Source organism: Typopeltis vanoorti, chromosome 3, assembly GCF_054136105.1.
Source record: "Typopeltis vanoorti isolate ZY-2024b chromosome 3, IOZ_Tvanoo_1.0, whole genome shotgun sequence".
Taxonomy (NCBI): Eukaryota; Metazoa; Arthropoda; class Arachnida; order Uropygi; family Thelyphonidae; genus Typopeltis; species Typopeltis vanoorti.
Genome location: NC_143551.1, coordinates 24,393,956 through 24,415,354, shown reverse-complemented (window position 1 = coordinate 24,415,354; position 21,399 = coordinate 24,393,956). Strand labels below are relative to the sequence as shown.

The 21,399-nt window shown below is 35.5% G+C and overlaps 1 protein-coding gene across 1 annotated transcript in view; it reads right to left on the bottom strand.

Moving 5' to 3' along the window:
* Polr3A (RNA polymerase III subunit A) overlaps nt 1-21,399 on the bottom strand; it is a 427,591-nt gene that overhangs the window by 332,793 nt on the left and 73,399 nt on the right. Inside the window, exons 5-6 of the mRNA XM_090415517.1 lie at nt 18,709-18,863; nt 1,237-1,290 (exon numbers count right to left, since the gene is read on the bottom strand). Of these exons, the coding sequence (XP_090271643.1) occupies nt 1,237-1,290; nt 18,709-18,863 (209 nt within the window). The remainder of the gene's footprint in view (nt 1-1,236; nt 1,291-18,708; nt 18,864-21,399) is intronic.

Here is a 21,399-nt window from a genome sequence, read left to right as displayed (position 1 = left end):
TTGCCCACATCACTGTAATTAAATTTATAATAACGGAATTAACTCACATAAAATATTATTTATTAGTATAATTTTTGCCTGTGTATCACAGGCATCTTCAATACATGTCAGTGGCAGCCGGTGAAATTTTAGTGGGGGTGCTGCCTATACAAAATAAAATAAAGAAAATTATTTTTTTTCCTAATTAGTAATCAATCTATTAATAAATAAATCTGTAGATTTTATTTATTAATAAATTGGTTACTGATTAGGAAAAAAATAATTTTCTTTATTTTATTTTGTATAGGCAGCACCCCCATTTAAAATTTCACCAGCCTCCACTGGTACATGTATAAAGCTAATTTAACTGACAATTCCAAAAGGTGCTATTTAAGTAGCTAATGTAAGATAACTAAAAAAGGTCAATAATTTTTTTTTTAAGTTAGGAAATATATTGACTTTTTTTTAGTTATCTTACATTAGCTACTTAGGTGGCGCCTTTTGGAATCGTCAGTTATTGTTCAATTAGCTTTATACATAGGCAAAAATTATACTAATCTTCAAGAAGACTAGCCTCATATTTAGTGTTGAATACTATGGCTACTCCTTTTCCTTGATTGTCATTACCTGAATATAACATTTTGCATTTATTGCTCAAAAAGATCTCATCAGTTTCAGTTTTTCTGTTTCAGTCACCCGTATTATGTCAATTTGATACTTATCCAATTCCTCAGCTAGCTCCATTTCTTTGCATTCAGGCTTCTTATGTTGATAGTACCGATCTTGAACTCTGGTGATGTTAAGTCGGGGTGGGTTTTAGAATTTGTTCCAGTAGCTGACTTTTCACTGTTTGCCCTGGTTCCCTGGCAAAAACAAGGAGAGGGGGGGGAGAGCCTTGTTTAACTGGGCAATGCCTCAGCCGACATGAAATTATGTCATGTTGTACCATCATTGTATATTGTGGTTTAAGCCAATAAGAATACAATTTGGTCGTCTAAATCCCAAATTGCCAGCCCATCCTCGTTCATTCATTATCCAGGTACATACTTAACAGGGTGAACAACAAGAAGGTGAGGAGTGGACATTAGGTTCAGAAGCCCTGGTCCATTCTACGCATTCCTTTAAAGGCAATGTAAAGGTCTCCTTTGAGTTATACAGCTTTGACCGTGCTATATATATATATATATATATATATATATTTAAATCCTATATATATTTAATTAGTATATATGTGTGTATATGTAAATTAATACATACCTGATCTAAAATTCTCTGAAAGATTTTGAGTACTTTCACAGGACACAAAACTTCCTAAACCAGAAATATATTAAATTTTAATTTATAACAATAAATCCTATAACAGTTTTCTGTTTTAATAGGCTGAAAAAATTTGTGAAATAAATTACACAAATTAAGAAATAATTTCTTATCCTATACTTACAAACTAAAATTTAGACACAAAGAAATAAAAATTATTAGCATTAAAACTGTAATACCATATGTAGAAGGCATAGGTATTAGCAATCAGTTGTGTTACTTTTGAAGTTATTAACTCACAGCATCACATCAAGAACAAAATGAACTATGAATTTATTATTTCTGCCAATATGATTATTATTATTAGTACTAAAACCCTACAGGGAGTCCTGTCTCCATGAAAGGCTCAAGTAATACATTAAAAAAAAAAGTATTATAGAGAAAAAATAATAAAATTGCATACCTAGATGTTATGTCTATGAATATGCATATGTAAACTACAATACACTTAATATTAAACACAATTTATTTTCATAATTTTAAAACCTTATACTTAATACTAAACAGTTTATTTCTCTGTAATTAGAAACAATAATTAATAACAGACACAATTTAAATTAGTCTTTTTAAAAAACTGACGTAACATTATGCTGGTTTTTAAATTGATCCAGCCAACCATTGTTACATATAAAATTGTTGTGTCCAAACTGTCTCTGAACCATTGCCTCCTCAGATTCCAAAAAATTAGGTATTCTCTTTCGCTCAAGGTGTTACTTCACTGTCGAATAGCTGTTAACCTTATACAAATCACAAATCTGCCCAACTACTGAATAGTGCTCTGACATTTGAGATAGGCCCTTAAGAGCTCCCTGAAAATATTTGACTCAATGCAGAAGAGGGCAATAAGATGATTAATAACCCATTTCTTATCAACTCCACCCACTTTCACAAAAGCATTTGGTTTCTGCAATATGTAACTATTATAAATATTAACATTACAAATGCTCATATGAAATAGCATCAATATTTCCTCTGCAATACTAAATTTGTTGGAACATGTGCAGCTGCCTCCCAACATCCCTTAATGGTACAACTCCAAACCGATGGAACAAGTTCTTTTCCTACTAGTTCATCCCTGCTGCTGCATTGTGAAACAGTTTTCCCCCTTCCCTTATGTCTTTCCCAAGAAATACAATATACAGGTCTTCAAAATCAAATAAACAAATTTCTCCTTTTCCAATCCACTACCCATACACAATACTAATGTACTACAGGTTGATCAACCAACCTCTCATGTATGGGCTCAACATAAAAAAACTTCTCCAAATATCTTCACCACCACTCTAGAGATATTGATGGTTTGGTATCTAGACACATCATTTTTGCACTACTCTTGTACAATGGTACTATCATACATTCTTTTCATTCTTCTGGGATCTTTTATGAGCGCTGTGACTCAAGTTATACAACAAACAAGTCGAGGGCCAATCCAATTCAGCTGAATATTTCTTCAAAGTTATCTGGTAGCCAGAAAAATTCTTGTTCATATACATACATACACACACACACATATATATATATATTTATGTATGAGTTACCTTGGTCTTGCACTACCTGCAGGGTCAGCTGGACTTGCATTACGTGCAGGCGCAAACTTGACTTATATTTGTCTGTTTGCTTACTTGGGAAATGGAATAAAACCAGGTTTAAAATGACTTGGTATCTTTAACATTTATTATACCCAAGGAAAAATACTTTCTACATTTATATCTCCTCCTGAGATTTTTTATTTAATAAGGTTAAAACACCTTATGGTAACGTGTTCTGGTAAAATACTTATAAGCTCTGTATTACTAAAATCTTGATATTTCTAGCCTGGCTCCCACTGATGAGACCTTAATAAAGGTCGAAACCAGTCTGGGTAGTGGCCCTGTGCCTTTAATACAAAGCATCATACATCTCCTCCAGGAGATGTGCTTTGCATTATGGGTAAATATTAAGATTAGTGATCAGAGCTTATTCTACTTTTACCATGAGTTACCTTGGTCTTGCACTACCTACAGAGTCAGCTAGACTTGCATTACATGCAGGGCAAACTTGACTTATATTTGTCTGTTTGCTTACTTGGGAAATGGAGTAAAACCAGGTTTAAAATGACTTGGTATCTTTAACATTTATTATACCCAAGGTAAAATACTTTCTACATATACATACATACATATATATATGTATATATATATCTATGTCTATATATATATATATATATATATATATATGTGTGTGTGTGTGTATGTATGGAGCTATGGACATGATTCCCTTATGGTTTTCCTCGAACATCTCAATAGCCGACATCAAAGTATTAAGTTTACTGCCGAGCTTGAAACGGATAATTCCTTGCCTTTTCTTGATGTCAAACTGACTCGCTCTTCTGGTAAACTCAAAATATCGATATATGGAAAGCCCACACATACCAACAGATATCTGCTGTTGGTATGTGTGGATAATCAGTCTCACCACTTCCCTCCTCATAAGCTTGGAATAATTTCCACCTTGGGACATAGAGCCCGTTCTCTTCTGGATGACCCAACTGAACTTCTTACAGAAATAAACCATCTGAAAACTTCTTTCGAAGTTAATGGATATTCCAAGAGAATCATTGAAAAATTTCTTCTTAATCCTCCGACATCACTCAGAAGAAACAAATAGATGCAAAGGCAATACATATATTCCTTGCATAAGTACAGTTTCACATAAATTAGCAAAAGTTCTAAGAAAATACAATATCAGAACCTTGTTCACTCCACTTCCAAAGATCTATTTTTTAATAAGCCACCCAAAACCTTGTCATCATCAACTCAAATACCCTGGTGTATATAAAATATTGTGTGATTGTGATATTCCTTATTTTGGGCAGACAGACAAATCTGTCGAAATGCGTATGGAAGAACAAATGAGGGACATTACTTACAAGAGACAGCGAGCCAGTGCATCATCAAGTTATATCCTTTTCTCGGCTAATCCTAATGATGAAAACTAAAGTCACAAAGTCTGCTGGGAAAAATCTACTAACATCTTCCGTTGCAATGATGAACTAGAGAGAAAAATCGTGGAATCTAGAGACATCATCTTCAATCCTGTTCATCTAAATAATAACTTGAGCTACAACCTCCCAGATTGTCATTCAGCTGTAATCATGTACTGACATTCAGGAGATGCTACTAGCATGCACTTTCCCAACAATACAACTAACAAAAGAACAGCTTTAAATACAACCACAACGATTTAGTGTCAATTATGTATAGAGACTCTCTATGATGTTCATAGTTTATTTAAGCTTCAGAGTTTTAGTGTTTTTTCTTTCTTTTATAATGTCACCTGATGAAGGCTGTTACAAGCCGAAATTAGTCGTGTTTTTATATTAAAGCCTTTTTACTTAAATCTCGGTTCTAGTCATTCAGTTCTTTATAAAAATATGTATGTTAACCGAGTTAATGATCATTCTTTCATACATACATATATATATATATATATATATATATATATATACATACACACACACAAACACACACACAGATATATATATATATAACTTATTTTTCAGGAAATAACAATGTATACTAAAATATTAATTAAAAAAACGTTAACATGTTCTTATATTTCAGCAATGTTATGTTGCAATCATCAGGGATCACAAAAATACAATGATATATGCTATATGACATATCCAGGCAGGCAGTGTACATTATTAGTGATAAAACAACATTTGCAGTAAATCTTTAAAGAGTAGTCTGTCTGCTGGAAAAATAAGATAAGCATTAAACTTAGCTTACTGTATATTTCAGAATATGAATGTTGAATCTGATACTTGCTTTCATGCTTATAGTATAATCAAAACAAACTTTTTCACAATGAATGTTTGATTGCAATTTGCAGACTGTTTCTCAGTTGTCAAGCCAAACAACGCATTAAAATGCTTACAAAGAAAGCAAACAGTCTAGACACATCTGATTTATTATTATAATTACACAGGCATCTCCGAGGTATCTGAAAAATCATTGCATGAGGATCATAATACCCAGAGACAATGCCTACCACAACCCTCCTTAGACTCATTCACCAACAAAGCATTGATAACTGCCTCTAACAACCCATTCCACTCATTCACAGCTCTATAAGCAAAAAATTAGTCCTTACATATTACATCTTAACCACACTATTACACAACTTCCAAAAGTGATTGCACTTCGCTACCATCCCGCATTCTCTCATGTACTAAAATGTTTCTTTTGCATCTGCTCTATAAAACCCATTTAGTAATTTATGTTTCTATCATATCCTTTCTTTTCTGTCAGCAAAATTTTGTAGCCCACAAACATTCAGTTCTATCCTCAGAAGGAACATCCCATAACTGAGTTCCATTTTTGGTCCCTCTCTATTGAATCCTCTCCACCATTTCCACATCACCAAGAGATACATACAACCAAATCTGTGCCTACTAGTCCAGATGTGGTTGTATCACAAGTCTTATTAAGAGAAATAACTTCCTTATTCAGACATGTCAATTGTGCATTTCTAAGCACTGAAGTGATCCTTTCAGTTATTCTGTCCACTTTTGTAATATGTCCTCTGAACTTCAAACTATATCCACCATTACCCCTAAATCCCTAGCCCCATTAATTTCTTGCATCAAGTTCTATCTACATAATACACAACCTGTAGTTCTTTTTCATGCCAAAATGTAAAGTATATAACTTTACACTTTGGCACACTGACTGGCAGCTATTAATGATCCTCTGTCCAGCTCACCTGCCAGTCTATGCAGATCATCATACAGGCATACTACATCATGTTTATTAGCTATTGCTCTGCCCAGTTTAGCATCAGTAAAAAATAAATAAATAAATAATGCATATCCTTCTTCAGATCACTCCGAATATCATTAATGTACAAACTGAACAGCAGCAGCAGCCCAAATACAGAGCTCCATGGCACAGCTCCACCATGTGCTATTACATGTGCGTAAACATTGTTCCTAAGAAGTACACTAAAACATATAAGAAACTAGTTTTTCAAAATTTTGTTCATAGTAATACCAGAAATTAATTTAATAAACTATATTTCATAGGTATTATTTCTGGAAAAATTCCCATGTTACTCCTCTTAAAAAACTATTATTTATACGGCTATTTTAGCCTGTTTCCGTTTAGGAGTGTCCCTTATTTTAAATACATTGGCTTTTTACTCAAGAATTTTTAGGGCATTATAAGTGTATTTTAGAGGTAAATATATGCAGATTAATAGAGGAAGAAATTTTGCACATACCTTATTTGGATGTTAGGATGGCTTCGTTCTCCATACTTCTGCTGTTAGGCCGATAAAGGGGGTAGGAAACGTTTCGGGGGGGGGGGGGGTATTTGAGGCAAGGTGGAAAGATTAAATTAGAAAACCTGGGTTTTTTTCAAAATAATATATATACATATACATATTATTATATTTAAGGGAGCTTCTTTGGGGAAAAGGAAGGGATTTATGGGAAACAGGGCCGGGGGAAAGCATTAACAGGGTGTGAGCCATTTCAATCGTGTATCGTCATCTGAACATTTCGGGAAAAGGGTAGGGCTATGTCATGATGGCTTGGTGTATCTCCCTTAGAAGGACTTTTGTTTTCGCTTATTGGTCGGAGTCGTGACCTAATTTTTATGTTCAAACAAAGTATTAATCTGCATATATTTACCTCTAAAATACACTTATAATAACTATATTTCAATTTCTTTATATCATCTGACCAGCCTGGTGGATAGTAGAGATACTATCTACTTGGTGATGTGGGTTCAGTTCTCATATAAATATTTGTTAGATTTTGTTTAGCCATTTAAGCACTCTATTATCCTTTTCTAATTTCAACACCATATACCAGCAGAAATCCATTTATACTATGGCAGTAATATGAGGATTTATGTAGTAAGAACAATTTTTTTAATTTAAAAAAAAAATTAAACTATACAAATGAAATGCTACGTATTGTAACAGATGCCATGATTGATAAGATAAATATTACATTAAACTGTTTATATTCTGTTATACTTGAAAAGAAATTATATTCTTGTTTCCTTTCTTGTTTTATCCTGGTATAAGCAAAAAATAAGTTCTGATATGAAATATTTTCATAACTAGCTACTTCAATAATAAAAAGAAGTCAACTTTGGTGGAAGTCACTTAGGTATCCCATAATACAGACCTTGCCTATTTTCCCAATAAAGAGACCTTCCCAGAAATTTCTTTAGTGGGAAATCTGGCCTATGTGGATAATTATCCTACATTAATATCAGGAGATAGCAGAATCTTTCTAATGTATTCTGGATTTATTATTATATGATGATACCATGAGTCTCAAAATTCATTGCAAATAAGGTCACACTACACAATCCATCATTTGTATAAACATCATCTACTACATACTAATATTTTTTGTCTGTTACTTGCATACATTCTCTGGCCAGTTTGTTTTGTTGCGAGCACGAATGCAACTTCCGAAAAATTATATTCTTGTCTGTGTGTTGCCAAAGCATAAATGCTATAGCAAAACACAGACTTCAAAACAGATCAAAACTGATCTGGGAAGTGACTCTTCCATAATGTATGGAAATATAATCCATGTGTAAAAGCTGAAGTGCAGGGAGAAACTCATGTTAGAGGCCTAATGGAGTAAAAGAGCACTAAGAAAGGATTAAAATAATGTTTAATTCTTCCATTACTTCATCTGTCACTGAGACATCAACAGGAGTGCAATATGAGACTTGCAACACAAAACTAAGTGAAACAGATAGACAAAAGACCAGAGTTGTAACTAGGTGGAGCGCCCTCTGTGGGCACCTGTTGGAAGCCTACGATGTAAACTGGGATCTCATATTATTAGTGTTTCCTATATTTTGGGAAGTTCAGTGAAGTTTAGTATAACCATATTTATTTAATTTAAGCTGATTTTTGAGAGCAGCTGTGGATTCTAAAAACAGTCTTTCTCTTCTAAATTTACTGTGATGGAGCATGGTGGTCTTTTTTCCAAATGAACCTATGAGCCATGTCCAACCCATCATCTACAAGGCATGATTGACCAGTCATGGCTACAGATGCATTTTTTTTTATGTTCTTCCATACAGAAGTTGGATGATCTTCCTGTCTGTCCACAGTACACTAACTTGCAGAAAGAGGGAACAATATATAAGCTCCAGGAACTGAAAGAGGAGGAATTTGGTCTTTACTAGAACAGATGAAGGTAGCTAGTTTCAAGTGAGTCTTGAAATCCATGTCGAGATCATGTTTCTTCAAGATTCTGGCTATTTTCTCTGAAGTGTCTCAGAAATAAAGGATGATGATAGCATTACTAAAATCTTTCTAAAGAGAAGGTCAAGGATTGATTATCTTTTTGATACTATGGGAACTATAGCCATTAGATAAGAAGGTGTGGTGTATATGATTAAGTTCGGCTGCAAGACTAACTGAACAGAGGTTATAGACTATTGGTTAATGTTTTAATGATACTATATTGTTGAAAAGGAGTGGGGTGATGGGAAAGTTTGTGAATGTATCGGCCTGTGCAAGTAAGTTTTTCCTGTATACTGAAAAAGGACAGGTTACCATTGGGTAAGCAAGTTACAAAAGTATCTAGAAAGCTTTTCATAGTAAACTGGATTCTAGGATGAAGACTACTGAGATGACAGAGGGAAGAATCTCGTGTGTGTGTGTGTGTGTGTGGACCATAATGCCAAACAGAGAACACATCATCTATATATCTTAAATAGATAAAGTTTGAGAGGGGCTGAATCAAGAGCTTGTTTTTCAAAATATTCCATAAAAAAAATTGGCAAGGGAAGGAGAGAACAATCAGAGGTTTATAAATTTTGTGCTTCCAAGAGAAATATCTGGAATGAATAGCAAAGGAAAAGAGATCTGTGATACTAGAGGGAAAAACGTTTTTTTTTTTTTTATAAGTGATAAGGTGTAATTTAAGGGAATATTGGTAAAACAGTGAAGTGATATCAAAGCTAACCAAAATATCTGTATTATTTAACATTAAATTTACAATAGAAGTTTTAAAATGGGTAGAATTTTTCATATATGATGTGGTATGACCATTGGGTTGGGGGTAAGAGAAAGTTTGCTAAGGTGGAATTAGGTTTGTGGATTTTTGGTAATCCATATATCTGGGGAAGGGGGGAGACTGAAAGGTTTAAGTTTTCTGTTGTGATTTCAGAAGGCCAGAAAAATATTTTTGAGCAGAATTTTCAATTCTTTGATCTGAGATTTGGTGGGATCATAATCTGAAGGTCTGTATGTAGGTAGAGTGGTCTCTAAGAATGATACACATTTTTCTATTGTATTCACTGGTATTAAGAATAACAATAGTGCTCCCTTTATCTCTGGTAATTACTATACTGTTATTCATTTCAGATAAATTATGGAGATTACAACTGTATTAGAAATAACTATTTTAATTTCCCGACGTTTTGACCTTCATATTAAGGTCATTATAATCATCTGGAGTATACACATATATGCAGAGACAAGCTATATTACATTTCACATAGTATGCTAAAGAGATAATGATTTGATCAACAGTTATTCTAATAGCCTGACGGCTAGTGAAAAAATAAAATAAAAATAAAATAAAAAAAGAAATAAAATAAAATAACTACATCAAAGCTATATTTTGTTTATGACAATATCAGAGAAAAATGTGGGAAAAAAAATTTTCTCTTATGTTGTCATAAACAAAATATAGCTTTGATGTAGTTAATTTTTTTTATTTTATTCTTTCACTAGAGGTTAGGTCAGTAGAATAACCAATTCATTGTCTCTTTTGCATACTATGAAAAATGTAGTATAGCTTGTCTCTGTATATATGTGTATACTCCAGATTGGATGACCTTAATGTGAAAGTCGAAATGTCATAGAAATTAAAATAGTTATTTCAAACACAGCTGTAGTCCCCATAATGTATCTGAAATGAATGCTGATCACTGTGTAAAGGACTATACTGTTATTGTAATGTTCTTTTCGACCATTGATTATATACAAAAACACAAACTTGATTTAACTGGTCTGAGGTTTTTTTTTTTTAATGTCAAGTAATAGAGTACTAGTTTCACCAACTTGACTGTTGGCCTCATCTGGGCATACAAGGTGACAAAACAGCATACAAAAGATCAAAAACAAGCTAAGGATATCAGTTTAAAACATAAATGAATGTTAAATATTATCTAAATTCAAATAAAATACTACATCAAACACATGGAGCGTGTATGTTATCAGTCATTGTTATGCATGTATGATCTATAATTGGCAGCAAAATTGAACTCTGATGTGTTGAGCGATCTTATGAGAGTTTTCCATATGTCACCAAGGATCATCCCTTGGTTTCTGTTCAGGCTACCTCTTGAACAGATAACTACTGCAGCTTCTTTGATGTTGTGGGAACGAAAATCTTCTTCCAAGTACGGCATAGTACTTTTATCCCATTTGATGTTATGATTGGTATTAGAAAAATGGAGAGCCAAGCAGGAATTGTCTTCTCTGTTATTATAATAAGTTTAGTTTAATCCTTTATCAAAGTGTGAGCAAACAAAGTTTGCACCTGAAAGTATCTTCAGGACTGGGGTAAGGTAGTGCAACACCAGACAACTCGTTGCAAAGTTGGAGAAAGCTCTCTCATCACTCATATCTCAGTATCTCCCATAATGCAAAGCACATCTCCTTACGAATATGCGTAATGCTATGCATTAAGTTAATGGCCACTACCCATACTGGTTTCGACCTTTATTGAGGTCTCGTCAGTGGGAGCCAGGCCCAGTAGTGGAGATACAAAGGCAGAAGCAATGAGAGGTCATCCTAACCTATGGGAGTTGCCAAAGGGTGTGCAACCTTATTATTAAATGACGAGACCCCCCACTGACGAGACCTCAATAAAGGTCGAAACCGGTATGGGTAGTGGCCCTTGCCTTACTGCATAGCATTACACATATCCGCAAGGAGATGTGCTTTGCATTATGGGAGATACTATTGATGGTACTTGTTTTGGAGCAATAGCAAAATTATGGCCAACACATAGGGCACTGAAGGCAGCTTTGTCATCTTAAAAATTTTCAGCATCTTAAAGAAATACAACCTTTGCACAGCTTTCAAGTCCCACTTGAAACTAGATATCTTTATTTGCTCCACCAAAGACCAAATTCCTCCTCTCTCAGTTCCTGAAGGATATAGAGTTCCCTGTTCCTGCAAGTTAGCTTACTATGGACAGACAGGAAGATCGGTCCACATCTGCATGGAAGAACATAAAAAATAGATCTGCAGTCATGACTATGACTGATTTGAAATCAATCCATTGTTCACATTTTGCTTTGTATTCAACTACTGTTTGCCATTGATAATGACCAGTAATTTTCAGGTTGAAATATATGGCCTTTGAAGAAATATTATTCAGAAGTGAAGTAACCAATGGCACAAATATCTCTAAAAGAACAATTCAATTTGATCTTTTTTTTTACCTGTATCACTCCCACAGACAGGAAGATGCAAAGCCTATACACCAAATAAAATCAATGCCATCATGGTAGGGGTCAAGTGAAAAGGAATCTGTTGATATTCTTTTTGAAGAGCTGACTTGGGGGAATACTTAATGGGGAAGGCTGTTCCACAGAACTGAAGCAAATAGAATAAAAAATAAATGGGAGTAGCTGGTTCAGCGAGTTAACATTTCAATAAAAGCAGAATGCACAGCTATTGCTCATGTTATTTTAGGTTGGGCAGAAATACCAAGTATGATGGATGCCAATTCTACTGAACAGCACCCATGGAAAATTTGTAGAAGAAACAATGCAGAAACTGATTGAAAGCATCTGTGAAAGAGGAGACATCAAATAGCCACATGGCCTTCTCCTGAACAGCATCAAAAATATTTGGGGGACATAGATAAAACACCAAAAATGAGGGAGCATTAATCCAAAGTTGTGCAGATTTGTACAAAGTTATTAGCTGGACTGATTAAAAGTAACATCATGAGCAAAAAAGACTATCAAGCTTTTGTGAAGCCAGTCAAGGATGATACAGAAGTAATTTAGTAAATTCTACGAGTAAAGCGAGATTTGATCTTTATTGTTAAACTGATCATTATCAAAGATATAAGAGAGAAAAGGGGTGTGAGAAACAAAAGTTGTGTTGTGGAAACATTCACATGACTAAGTTGCTTTCACTCCGTCAAAGGATAGTAAGGAGATCAGCATTTACGTCACACAATCAATGATCTTAAAACTAAAATATCTGAGCATTGCAAGGTTTATTGTAAGTACGAGGAATGGAGAGTTCTATCATCAGCATAGCAGTGAATTGGATTTGAAGTCACTGAGAAAAGGCTATTTATGTATAGGAGGAAAAGAGTAGGTGAAATAACAGAGCTCCGGTGAGCACCTACATTAATAAAGAAATATGAAGAGAGACCACCTTCCACCATTACACACAGTGGAAAAAAAAAAAAAAAAAGGAAGAACATAAGATAGCAGCTTACTGAGAAGCTCTTGATGTCAAACCTTACCAAATGCCTTGAAAATGCCATGTACAACAATACTGGTTTCTCCAAACCTTTCCATGTCACATGCCCAGAAGTGGATAGTGTATGAAAAAAGATCTACTGTGGATTATGTAGGAAAGGAAACACTGCTTGGAAAGAAGTCAACAGACACTATGGTGCACCACAGTGTGAGGAACAAACAGCCATGATGCCCACCTTAATAAGATGTAGGATCTCCATTTGCCATGATGACTGCAGCAATCCTACAGAGCATACTTTCCACAAGCATGTAATAGTGATAAATGGAAATTTTGGACCATTCTTCCTGTAGAAATGTAATGAGGTTCTGGGATGTTGTGGGGCAGACGTCCCTTGACCTCACCTGACACTCCAGTTTATCCCAAAGACGTTCAGTAGCGTCAAGATTGGGGCTCTGTGAAGGCCACCCAAGTGAATGTGATGTCCATGTCCACAAACCATGCAGTTACAGCAGCAGCCTTATGACACGGTTCATTGTCTTGCTGAAAGAGATAATGGTCAATTCCATAGAAATGCCACAAAGTAGGAAGCATTGTTGTCCAGAATGTTCAGAGATCTCTCAGAGTTCATTATTCATAGCATTGCAAAAAGAGATCTGACTGAGGACAAACCAAGAAACAGGACCATACTATCACACCACCACCTTCAAGTTTCATACATGGAGTTATGCACTCTGATAAGAGACATTCACTGGGCATCCACCACACCTGTCCATCTGCTTGGTAGAGGGTGTAGTATGATTCGTTACTCTATACACACAGCTTTCCAAGCTTTCACATCCCACTGTACATGCTCTTTGCACCACTGAAGACAACGATGCATGTTGGTTCTGGTTCAGATAATGTGGGGCTTGGTATTGTGGTCCTATCATGGAAACCTATGCTGTGACTCTCAGTTCTAAATGTTTTTTGTAGATTCATATTCCAGATGATGCCCAGAACTCCACATTCAACGTGTTGGCCGAAATAGTGGATTTTACATAGTATCCTTCATAGCAGACTATGGTCATGTTCAGTGAGTACTGTGGATCATCCACTGCAGGTAGCATTTGCAGTTAACTCCCTGTGCTTCCATCTCAGTATGGTTGACGTAGAACATATCATTCTATCAAAACACACATCTCTTTCAACCTCCATTGGTTCCTTTCTTGCAGCCATTTCACCCGGACACAGCTGCACTGACTTCAGAGCATCATATTCCTCCAATTTATACTGACTACAAACACGTGACTCGTTACATGGCATGATGTACCTTGCCCATGGGGGGGGGGGCGTTCGACTTCTTTCCAAGCTGTGTATACTGTTACTGTGGATCTTGATAGCAGAATCCATACTGGTGATCACTGATTAACTGACTGACAGTTCTCCAAGTGATAAAATTGACTCTTGATGACCTCCATTACTTTAGACAGCACCAAAGCAAGAGTAATCGCATGACAGTTTGATAGTAGACATCTCATTTTTCTTTGGAACTGACTATATATGGGCTTGCTTCTATGGTGTGGAATTCAGGAGTACATCTCTTAAACACAACCGATGGGATATTATCAGGCCCAGTAGCCATTTTGGTATCTAATTAAATCAAAATTCTACTGATATATTTCTAGCAGAATGCAGAAATATATCAGTAGCATCATACAAAGGTAGCAAGGTTTTTCCCTCCCAGGAACTCGTGTTTTTAATCCTGCATGCAGGCAAATTAGCCTTGATAACACGAGCAATTTACAGACAAAAAATATTAGTGGTGGGCAGTAGATGACATTGTGCACAGCTGATGGTAGCAGTGCTTCTGTGTAATTAGTGGATTAAATGTTGAAGATGGAGGGTTGTAGAGAATCCCTCGATAAGTCCTTACTGCTTGGAGGTGTCAATAATAATAATATTCACCTACATACAGGCATCCTCATCAGTACATTGATAATGGCACATAATATAAAATTACACTTAAAGAATCATTTTCAAAAAGCACAACAAACCACATTTTGAAAATATTTTTTTGTCATTTTATATTATGTTCCATTATCAATGTACTGAGGATGCCTATGATATATAGGCAAATAGACTATTTGGAGGAAAACTGTGGATAGGAGATTAGTGGAATCCCCTCTTGGATCAAATGTTTTATTTCTCGCCCAGCTCTCAGATTCATAAGGTAAAATTCTAGTAGCTAACTTTTCATTGTTTGCTTTGGTTCCCTGATGCAGGGACTTTATTTAACCAGGCAATGCCCCAGCCCAGCTGGCATAAATTTTATGTTGGTTTAAAGAAATAAGAATACAATTTGGTTGGCTATATCTCTAATTGCCAGTCCATCTTCAGTTCTTTAATATCAGGTAAATACCTACTAACAGGATGCCCCAAGAGAAGGTAAGGATCAGACATTAGATCCAAAGCCCTGGTTGGTTCTCTACATTCCTTAAAGGCTATGTGGAGATCTCTTCCCAGTTATCTAACTTTGATCCTTAAACAATCCCTTTATACACACATACCAATACCTCCACATAGCCTTTAAAGTAATGTGGAGAACCAACCAGGGCTTCTGACCAAATGTCCAATCCTCACCTTCTCGTGGTGCACCCTGTTGGGTATCTACCTGAATAATGAATGAACGAGGATGGACTGGCAATTTGGGATTTAGCCGACCAAATTGTATTCTTATTGGTTAAACCAAAATAAAAAATGATAGTAAGACATGACAAAATTTCATGCCGGCTGGGGCGTCGCCCGGTTAAACAAGGCCCCCGTTGTTTTCGCTAGAGAACCAGGGCAAACAGCGAAAAGTCAGCTACTGGAACAAATCTGAAAACAAACCCCAACTCAACATCACCAGAGTTACAGATCAGTACTATCAACATCAGAAGACTGAATGGCAAAGAAATGGAGCTAGCTGAGGAATTAGATAAGTACCAGATCGACATAATAGGGGTGACTGAAACAAAAAAGATAAAAACTGGTGAGATCTTTCTGAGCAATAAATACAAAATGTTATATTCAGGCAATGATAATCAAGGAAAAGAAGGAGTAGCCATATCAACACAAAATACGAGGCTAATCTTCTTGAATGACAGTCAGTCTCAAGTAGAGTAATGTGGGCAAATATGAGAATGGGGAACTGGACAATGAGACTTATTTGTGCCTATGGTCCCACAGAAGGTTCTACTAAGGTAGAAGTGGAGGAATTTTTTGAGGCTTTAGAAAAAGCAACTGACACAATGAAAAAGGAAAAGTGGGTCCTTGTTGGGGATCTAAATAGCAGAGTAGGAAATGATTGTGAGACATACAAAAATATTTTGGGAAAATTTGGAGAAAAGAGCAAAGCTAATAATAATGGCAAATATCTGTTGGATTTCTGCTCAGGACATGGACTGGTTATTACTAACACCATGTTCCAACATAAAAATGTGCACAAATTCACATGGAGAGAAGAGGCAAGGAATAAGAAAAGTCTCATTGACTATGTTATTGTTGATAGTGATGTTTCTACCTGGTACAGAACACCAAAGTGTACAGAGGATTTGAAATTGGAAGTGATCACTATTTAGTCTTGAGCAGGATAAAATTGAATTTCATATTGAAAAGAATAACATGTAAGAAAGTTTTAAAGCAAATAAAAGTTGAGCAGCTCTCAGATGTCAACTGTAGACTAAAATACACAAAGATTATTGAAGAAAAAATGAAAGAGTTTGAGAACAGGAATCAAACCTTGGAGATTCAGTGGCAAACTCTGAAGAAAACATTGATTGATTCAGCCAGAGAGGCATGTGGTGAGGTTGTCTGCAAGGATAAAAAAAATCAGAACTCCCTGGTGGACACAGGAAGTTAAAGAGGCAGTGAAGGAAAAGAAGAAAGCATATCAAAAGTTCCTGCCAAATAAGTCAGCTTGTGCTCTTTAGAGAATACAGAGACAAATGCAAGAATGCTAAACACTGTGAAAAACTAGCTAAACAAAAGTCATGGGAGGACTTTGTCAAGAATATAGAAAATAAATATCAAGAAGGTGGCAAAATATTCTGGAGGTTGATGAAGAAGCTTAGGAATGGAGGAAAGAGTGCTGTAAAAGGAATTACAGATGATAAAGGTGACATGAAAATGGGAGAAAAAGATATCCCTGAAGTATAGAGTAATTACTTTGAAAAACTGCTAAATGAAACAAGCAGTGATGACAGCACAGTGGTAAAAAACACTGACCAGGCATGCAGTCAGGAATACATATCCATAATTGAAGTAGAAAAGGCTTGAAATGTGGAAAGGCAGCAGGAGTAGATGATATTCGACCAGAAATGCTGAAGTATGGTGGTATAAGAATCTTATAGTGGCTGCACTGCATAGTTCAGAAAGCCTGGACAGAGGGATGAATTCCTGATGATTGGAGTAGAGCTCTTATAGTACCCATATATAAAAAGGGAAATAAAACTGAATGTGAGAATTACAGAGGTATTTCCTACTGGTTGTGTTCCTGGCAAGATCTATGCAAAGTATACTTGAGAAACAGTTGAGAAGAATTGTGGAAGAAGAGCTTGGTGAAGAACAAGCAATACTTAGTCTTTATTTGAGTTGTAAGTCAGGAGTTAGAATTGAAGGAAGTATAGGAAGATGGTTTAATGTTAAATCTGGTGTGAGACAAGGATGTACATTATCCCCTTTGTTATTCATTATCTATATGGATCACATTATGAAGGAAAGTGGTATTAAACATGATATCAAAATTGGAGATGTTAATGTCAGCTTTTTGCTTTATGCGGATGATGTTATACTTCTAAATAAATCTGCTACAAGTCTGCAAGATTCTCTGACTAAATTAAATAGCTGTTGTAATAGATATGGTATGAAGGTCAGCAATAAAAAGACAAAGACAATGAAAACAGGCAGAATCATTGAAAATGTCAACTTGTGAATGGAGAACCTGTGGAACAATAAAACATTTCAGCTACTTAGACACGATTTTTACTGAAGATGGTAAATTAAATATACAAATAGACAACAGAATCAGCAAAGCTGGTATGGTGGGAAGTCAATTGAATAAATTCATATCGAATAAGAGAGAAATTAGTCGGAACACTAAATTAGCTGCATACAAGACAATGTTGAAACCAGTTTTAACTTATGGATCTGAGAGCTGGGTCAGAAGTAAAACACTTGATCTAAGACTAGAGACCACAGATATGAGAGTCCTAAGAAAGATTATAGGCATGAACAGATGGCATCAATGGCAATATCATATTAAAAACGAGGATATCAGGAAAGAACTTAAATTTATCAACATCCAGGAATGCATTAGCAGAGCTAATCTCAGGTGGTATGGTCACTTAAATAGAATGGGCGAAGAAAGATTAGCAAAACAAATGTTGTATGCCAGGATGGCAGGAAAAAGACCCAGAGGAAGAACAAGGTATAGGTGGATCGATACAGTCAAAAGTGCCTTAGAAGACAGAAATATAAGATCTGATAATGTTGGAGTCTTAACAAGTAACAGACTGATTTGGAGGAAAATTGTAGATAGGAAGTTAGTAATGATGTAAATTTTTCATGTAATACTATCATATCCTGTACACCCCTTGAGGGTACATGGCAGGAATTTGATGATGATGGGAGTAAATTCCATAGATCATTTTCATGATGTTTCTAAGTTTTGGAAAAGATGAATTTTTCTTATAATGTTTTGTTTCGAAGCGATTTCTTGAAACAGCAAATTTTAGATCTTGCCATATAATTTATAAAATATGAAAAGAACAGAGTGGTCTTAAGCATCTGAAAAACCTTCATGTGAAAAGATTCATCAAATCTGCATTATAGTGTACAATGCAGATTTGATAATTTATAAAAATGTGCATGCATAAAAATCGATTATATTCCTTTTCCTCATAAATGCCTTACCTGAGTTGCTTTGTTTAAGTGGGAAGTGATCTCTTTATTATATGTTACAGCATTTTCAAATTCTGCAAGAAATTCTGAAACAATGGTGTCGGATTTCTTTGCAAATTTATATTTATCATGAACAATTTTTAAAGCTCCAGATTTTTTTACTTGACCTGCAATAAAAAATAAATTAATTAAAATATAAAATATGAATACTTCAGTATTCATCACCACTCAGAAGATAATTTTTATTCATATGGATTTATAACAGAGGGTATAAAAAAGGATTTAAATTTATAAGTTACAGGTATATAAAATAGGTACACTAAGTTACCATAAATTTCTAGGGAAGGTGCCATAGTTAACTAAATATACTATCAATCAGTCTACATAACTTCACTAGTCATCCTTGAACCAAGTACAATTGCATGTAATGTGAACCACTGGATGCAGTGCACAATGGCAGTTTTTTAGCATGATTTTCTAACAAGTTCAAAAATGCACGCATGCATGCACACACACACACACACACACACACACCATCATAATCTGTAGGGAATTTAATATGAAGTCTCTTATATCAATTTCCTGCAGGATAAAGTTTCAATCCTTGAACACTTCAACCGATTAGCTGCACTATAATAATATAGAAAAATAAAGACTGAAACAATACATACCAACTCAGATCAGCAGAATTCAAGATAGCCACCATATGTTGTTAAGACGTATCAACAGAAAATAAGTGGAACTAGCAGAAGAATTAGAGAAGTACAATTCTAGCTCGCCTCCTTGTGATGCACCCTGTCATGCTAAAGAGCTAGAGGAACTGGTGGCCAGACCATTGTGCAATCTCCTGACCATACTTACACATGGAAACTCAAAACCTTCACAACAGTTCTTCTTCGAACCAGCTGATATGGAATATTGGACATAATATCCATATCTTCCAGTTAAATGTTGAGGATATTAGTGCATCAAAATGTCAATGTCTTTCTAAACTTCTACGAGAAAAAAAACATCGATCTACTTCTCATTCAAGAATCACATCGAAACTGAAGGTCAAGTTAAATCTAGGGCAATAATACCTGGCTACAACATTCTCGGGATTACTTACAGTAGTAGCTACGGCAACATAACATATATCCAAAATGGTATTAAGAATGCTGTGCTGATATCTTCTTCGACTGATGACGAAATCCATAAGATTGCTGTTAAAATAGCGGACATTATGATTGTGAATGTATATAAACCACCTGCAACTGTTTGGCCAAATGATGTTCTACAGACATACTCCCACCCAATGGTGTACTCTGGGGACTTCAAAAGTCATCATACTTCTTGGAAATACGATTGGAATAATCGAAACGGAGAAATATTAGCTGAATGGAGAGATCAACACCATCTTCATTAGGTTTTTGATGCCAAGGAAAAAGGCACCTTTAAATCAAGAGCCTGGAATAAGGAATATAATCCAGATTTGCCATTCATCTCCACTGATAGTGAAAATCAGCCTCTACAGACTTTCAGACATATTCTTGAGGTTTTTCCAAATAGCCAGCACCGTCTCATCTTTATGGAATTAGGAGCCCAAATTGCAGTGATAACATCATTTCCAGACCAAGATGGAATTTCAAAAAAGTCGACTGGGAAAACTTCACTGTGGATCTAGATGCACGCCTTAAAAGAATTCTCCCAATTTACAAAAACTATACATGGTTCACTGGAGTAGTTATAGCGGTGGCAAAAATACACATTTCTCGAGGCTACCGAAAAGAATACGAGACTGGATGGACCAATGAAAGCGAATCCCTGTATCAGGAATTCCTTGAAAGTAAGGATCCTGAGATAGGAGGAGACTGGTCACTACTTAAAAAGCTTGGTTCAAGCCCCTCTGTACCAAAGAAATCTCCTCTTGTCAATCCAAATCAGATAGCTGTTTCGCTTTCTAGAGTTCCGATAGATAAAGAACATACTAGAGAGATAAAACGCAAACTAAAGGCTATGAAGTCTGTAACTCAAAAGAATCAACAATTCTCTTTGCCTTTTTTTTTTCCTCGTGAGGAAATATCCTCAGTGCTTCAAAATATCAAAATGGGGAAGGCTCCTGGATTTGACAATGTTCATAATGAATTCCTAATGCACTGTGGACCTTATGCAAGATCGTGGCTGGCTAAGTTCTTTAACAATATACTTGAAAGTGGCTGCATTTCTAAAGAATTTAAAAGGACAAAAATCATTGTTGTGTTAAAACCAGGTAAGCCAGCAGACAGAACTGAAAGCTATCGCCCCATAGCCCTTTTAACTGCAACCTACAATTGTTGGAGAGACTAATATTGAACAGGATCAGTGATAAAATTTTGGAACGTGTTCCAATAGAACAAGCAAGGTTCAGAAGAGATCGCAGCTGCACAGATCAAGTTCTCAGCTTAACAACCTACATTGAAGCAAAATTTCAAAGATGCCTGAAGACTACTGCAGTCTTTATTGACTTAACAGCGGCTTACGATACTGTTTGGAGGGAGGGACTCATATATAAATTTCTTAAAGTCATCCCATGTAAAATATTGGGTCATCTCCTAAACAACTTACTGTGTGATCAATATTTCAGGGTAGTCACCAGAGGAAGCATCAGTAAACAGAGAGTGCTTAAGAATGGATTACCTCAAGGCTCAGTGCTCGCACCCCTGCTTTTTAGCCTTTACACCGCAG